The sequence below is a fragment of the Lycium barbarum genome, chromosome 9, assembly GCF_019175385.1.
Source record: "Lycium barbarum isolate Lr01 chromosome 9, ASM1917538v2, whole genome shotgun sequence".
Classification (NCBI taxonomy): domain Eukaryota; kingdom Viridiplantae; phylum Streptophyta; class Magnoliopsida; order Solanales; family Solanaceae; genus Lycium; species Lycium barbarum.
The window spans coordinates 31063963-31069019 of record NC_083345.1 but is presented as its reverse complement, the minus strand read 5'-3'; the positions used below and the strand labels follow the sequence as shown (position 1 = coordinate 31069019).

The following is a 5057-nucleotide window of genomic DNA, read 5'->3' as shown; positions in this document are numbered from 1 at the left end:
TAGAGAGAAAAAGTGAGAAAGAAGTGCATATTTTCGTCCAGAAATTTTCTGCTACAGCAGACCGTTTCAAATTGCGTTTTCCGATTCGTTAATCGTTGGATCGTTCTCAAATTTGAACTGAGGGTTCTTAACATCTAGTTCTTAGATTTCAATGGTGAAGATCGGATTTTGTGATCTGTAGCTCCAATTTTCGAATACGAACAGTAGCTCATTTTTGGGGGTGGTAGTATCTTTTATGTAGTGTTGCTTTGTGCTTGGTGTTGATGTTGTATCCATTTGGAGAATATTATTGTAACTCTTGTTGATTATTAGTGGAGTTTTTGTGGGCCAGAGGTCCCGTGGATGTTTTCTCTTCACCTTGAAGAGGTTTTACTACGTAAATTTGGTATCTCTTGCATTGATTTATTTTGCTTGCTTTGCTATTTTGTTGTTGGTATAGTTGCGGTTCAGATTTCCATTTGTGCTAGTGTTTATTGTCTTCTCTTGGTTCAAATAGTGTGGGAAGTTCTGACTTGGGTATTTCTTCTGCTGTTACCTCGTCATGCAATTTGGTTATTGCTTGTTTCTTCCCAACAAAGTGGTATCATAGCCAATGGTTTGGCGAGACGGGTATGAAGATGGCGGAGTGTGACGTGGGGCCCGACTTAGTGCCTTTGCCCCTCTATGGACTGGTTTACAACAGTTATCCATAGCTTTGAAGACGCATACACAACCTTTAGGCTTCAGTGACCGTAAATAATCTAACGCAAGGCCTTCTCTTTCGGTGCTAGGCTAGTTTGCGAAAGCACCAAGTACATTTGCTTATGGGATGTGAGTGGCACAAAGACATGTTGAATTTCTGACCCGTAATGAGTTATGTGGAACTTAGTTCGAGGGAGAGATTATTGGGTGTGCAAACAAAGTATCACATTGGTAGCTGAAAAGAAAAAGTAGCTACTTATAAGAGTTGGATACTCTTAATGCTGTGAGGCCTTTTGAGAAAAATCGTGCGCAAAGAGGACAATATCACATCATGTTAAGAGTATCTTCGGGCCGTTTTAAGCCCAACAGTTTTGAGGTGTTGTTCTTTAGGGGTTCGACTATTAATATGTATTCATTTATGTTCTACTTTACAGTAAATACATTACAATTCATATGTTATTCTTAAAACAATGTTGAGACATAACAATTTCCAAATAATAGAATAACATGGTTGAAACAAAGATTGCAAATCCCACAACATTCATTTAAGTACGAAGAAACTATTGAGCAAAAGAAAACAAAGGAAAAAAGAAATTCATCAGAATGTAAATTGTCTTACTCTTAAGTTAATTTCAACTCAAGTTACTAACAGTGGTAAAGTTGAAATTAGAACATGAGGTGTTATATGCTAAAACTGAAGAACTAAACCCTAATCTTTGTTGATCCAAATCAAATTGCATTAAATTATCCTCCATTTGATGTCCTCCAATTACGATCAATGTCTCAGTCCTAATCCCACCATCCGAAACCCCTAAACACCATACATCCACTCCATCTCTTGCAATCCTAACCATTGAATTTGATCCAAATATTCTCCAAAACACATCATCACCCTCCATCACAAGATCAACGGTTGGCACAGCTGGTCCTACCTTTGTATCCAATACCTCATCTGCATTATAACAAACCTTAAACGGTTCCATAGGATTTGTTACTGTGAGGTTAACCTTAGCAGATTCATTTACAAATGTCTCGGTAAATACTTTGTAGATGTTACTTTGTAGTGTGGTGTATGGAGTCACTGTGCTCAGCTTGGTTAGGATATTATTCTGGTCCAGTTGTACATTTACTCCGTTGACTTTTATGGAAGTCAAACTAATGAAATAGTCACTTTGAACCGGGTTTTGGACTAGTGGGGTATAATGAAGTGTTTTTGAAAGGTCAATTTCAGGTAAAAAGTGATAAGGTCCAAGTGAACCGAAGAAAGCAACTCCAGGAGCTGAAGGTGAACCGGTCAAGCATAGAGCAAAAGTGCGTGTAGACGAAAAGGAAGTGCTAACCTGCAAAAAAAAATGAGTTCAAGATTTTAAATAAATGCATAAAAGTATAAAATACGTATGTTTTTTAAGGTTTTTACATGCCGCAGAATAAGGACATCTAGTATTTTCTCTGTCCTAATATATATGTCATATTTTTTTATTATGTCTCAAAGTATCAGTGATGACGAAAACGAAGTGCTTACCTGGAAAAATGAAATCAAGATTTTAAATTAATGCATAAAAGTATTATTTTAAATAAAACATGTTTCTTAAGGTTTTTACATGCCGCAAAATAAGGACATCTGTTATTTTCTCTATCCTAATATATACGTCAAAAAATACTACTTTTTTAGTATGTCTCGAAAACTCACTTTTTTGTATTTAAAAAGAACTAAAGTTTAAAATTCAAAATCTATTCTTAATGAGATAATTTATAAGCGCATATACATGTAAGAAATTTCTTAAATTTTGTGTTTAGACATACTTTTTTTTATTTTCTCGAGTTCGTACTCAACCGGCCATCCAGGGGCGGATTTAGAATGAAGCCTACTGGTGACGCGAACTCACTAACTTTTGCTCCGCCCATGTATATATATGTTTTAAAGTGGCCACTAAATATCTATAAATATTTAAAATGTCCACTAGTTATATTAGTATTAAGTATATATGAAATTGAGGTCTTTGAGCGATCCATAAGCTTAGATTCTGAATCTACATCTAGACCATCCCTTTTCTTGCATATATTTTTGCACAATTTGTTTTTAGAAAATTATCCTTAAAATGTAAATATTACACCGCAGCTCAAAGTCAAACAGTGTAATTGACAAAAGGAGTAACATAAATCATAAAAATATTTATCTAAATCATTATTTTTATTTATCCTTTAACGTCTTACTTGATTAACACCCCCATGAATTAGTTAAAAAATAAGAGAATTCAAAAAAAAGTACAGTAAAATAATCTTTTTTTTTTAATTCAGCTCGTCAGATTAATTTATCAGATAGGAGGTACTCGTATTGAAATACCTGGATCACATTATTTTTCATTGTGAATTATTATGATATTCATTTCATTAATCCTCTTAAAATAAGAGCCTGTTTGGCCATGAAAATTGTGAAATTTACTAAAAGTAGCTTTGTTTTCAAAATGAAAAATGATATTATTTAAAAACTGAAATTGTATTTGGCCATAAATACAAATTGACGTAGTTTTAAAAAAAAAATTGTGAGTGATAGAGTGGGAAAAAAAAAAGTGAAGACGACCCTTTGGTTTTTTTTCAAATTTCCGAAAATTCCAAAATTAAACTTCAAGTTGATTCCAGAATTTTATGGCCAGACATGATTTTCTGAAATTCAACTAAAAAAAATTATGGCCAAACGGCCACTAGATATTTACTACTACATACTTATTTTAAAATTTCGATAACTATTAGAGAAACTTTAGCTAAAGAAAATTATTCGATGGGTTGGAGAAGTGATTGGACCTGAGTTGTAAGCGAGAATCTGGACCGGCCTAAACCAGCCAAACCGGCAACACCTTTAGTAAGTCCTTTAAGCAAAGACTTCTTGGAACAAGACAACAAGAACTCATCAAACCCCTTAAGTTGTCCCGGATTCCTACCATCCGTTACCGGCAACGCAAGCGAGCCAGTAATAACCTTTCCTGTCGACGTTTTATGAGTAACAGAGTTTAACGGAGATAGAATACACGGGTCATTAGAACAGTCGGTGTTAGGAGAGTGGTGACACTTGGCACAAGCACGTGAACCAAGAGCAGAACATAAAGGTGAGTTACATGAAATGGAATGGTATGTTGAGGAAATGTTGTTGTTGTCAGAACAATGGATCCAACTGAAAGGAGCGTTTAAGTCGAGGAGGAGAGTTGTGGCTTGTGGTGGGGTTTTGAGGTAAAGGGAGAGTGTGTAGAGATGAGTTTCATGGTCTTTGGTTATGGGTGCTAAAGAAGAAGGAGAAGGAGAAGGAGGGGAAATAAAGAGAGAAAAAGCAAAGAAGAAGTAAAGAAGCATTTTGTGTTTGTTAAGAAATGGGCATTTCTAACTTTTATTTGCTTTTGGAGGAGAAGTGAAGCACGGATTCATTATTTATGGTTGCATGGTTTCAACTTTTAAAGTCATGAAAATAGGGGCGGCATCATAATTTGCTTATTTATTAACTTTTTATTTTTATTTTTGATTCGGTTAAATCAGTTCATCCAACGTTTAAGTTGATATTGGCTAATCATAAAGTGGATGAAGTTCTAAAGAGGGGCGGCTTCAGTATTTCAAGAGGAGTGCATTAGTAGGGTTGGATCCAGCGATCTTACAGGATTTAAGATTAAATCCACCACTTAATCAATGCTTCATTTGATCTTATTTGATCATGTGTTCCTTTAGTTAATATTAAATATTTTTTAAGGATTATATACATAATATACCTAGTTTAGTCGGGTGATTATGGATTGACCCGTTTTTTATACATAAATTCGCCCCCGAGTGTAAGGTAGTGTAGTATTTTTATAATTTAGGGTGTGTAAGTGTTTCATTTTAAAATATAGGGGTTCTATCCGTAACTGAGTCATAGTACAAGGGTGTCTAGTATAGTTAACCCAAAATTGTATTTTAAAAAATTAATTTTGTTATGTTATAATAAAGAAAATAAAAATATTAATTTTATTTGGTAAAAAAATAAATTATAAGAAAATGAAATAATGAAATTAAAATTTAGCACTCCCTTCATCCCAAAAAGATTGTATTAATTTCCTTATTAATTTGTCTCAAAAAGATTGACATATTTCTATAGTTAGAAATAATTTAACTTTATGAAATGATTTACAGTCACACAAATACCTAAGGCTTATTTTGGACCACATATTTTAAAAGTCTTCCTTTATTTTTTAAATTGCATGTTAAGTCAAACTAAGATAATTTTTTTTTTGAAACGGAGAGAATAGTAAAAATTAGGCAGATTAGACTGTGATCCATTTGTACCATATCTAGACCCAATCCAGCTCAACCCAATACTTTGACATCTGTAGTCCTAAACACTAAACTAAAGTTCA

The 5057-nt window shown here is 33.8% G+C and overlaps 1 protein-coding gene across 1 annotated transcript; it reads right to left on the bottom strand.

Moving 5' to 3' along the window:
- Positions 1 to 1192: 1192 nt before the first annotated feature.
- LOC132611017 (probable aspartic proteinase GIP1) lies at positions 1193 to 4096 on the bottom strand. Its single transcript, XM_060325432.1, has 2 exons — positions 3484 to 4096; positions 1193 to 2021 (listed from the first exon to the last, which is right to left on the bottom strand). Exons 1-2 carry the CDS (start codon positions 4024 to 4026, stop codon positions 1314 to 1316), a joined length of 1251 nt encoding a protein of 416 aa, XP_060181415.1. The 5' UTR covers positions 4027 to 4096; the 3' UTR covers positions 1193 to 1313.
- Between the last annotated feature and the right edge of the window lie 961 nt (positions 4097 to 5057).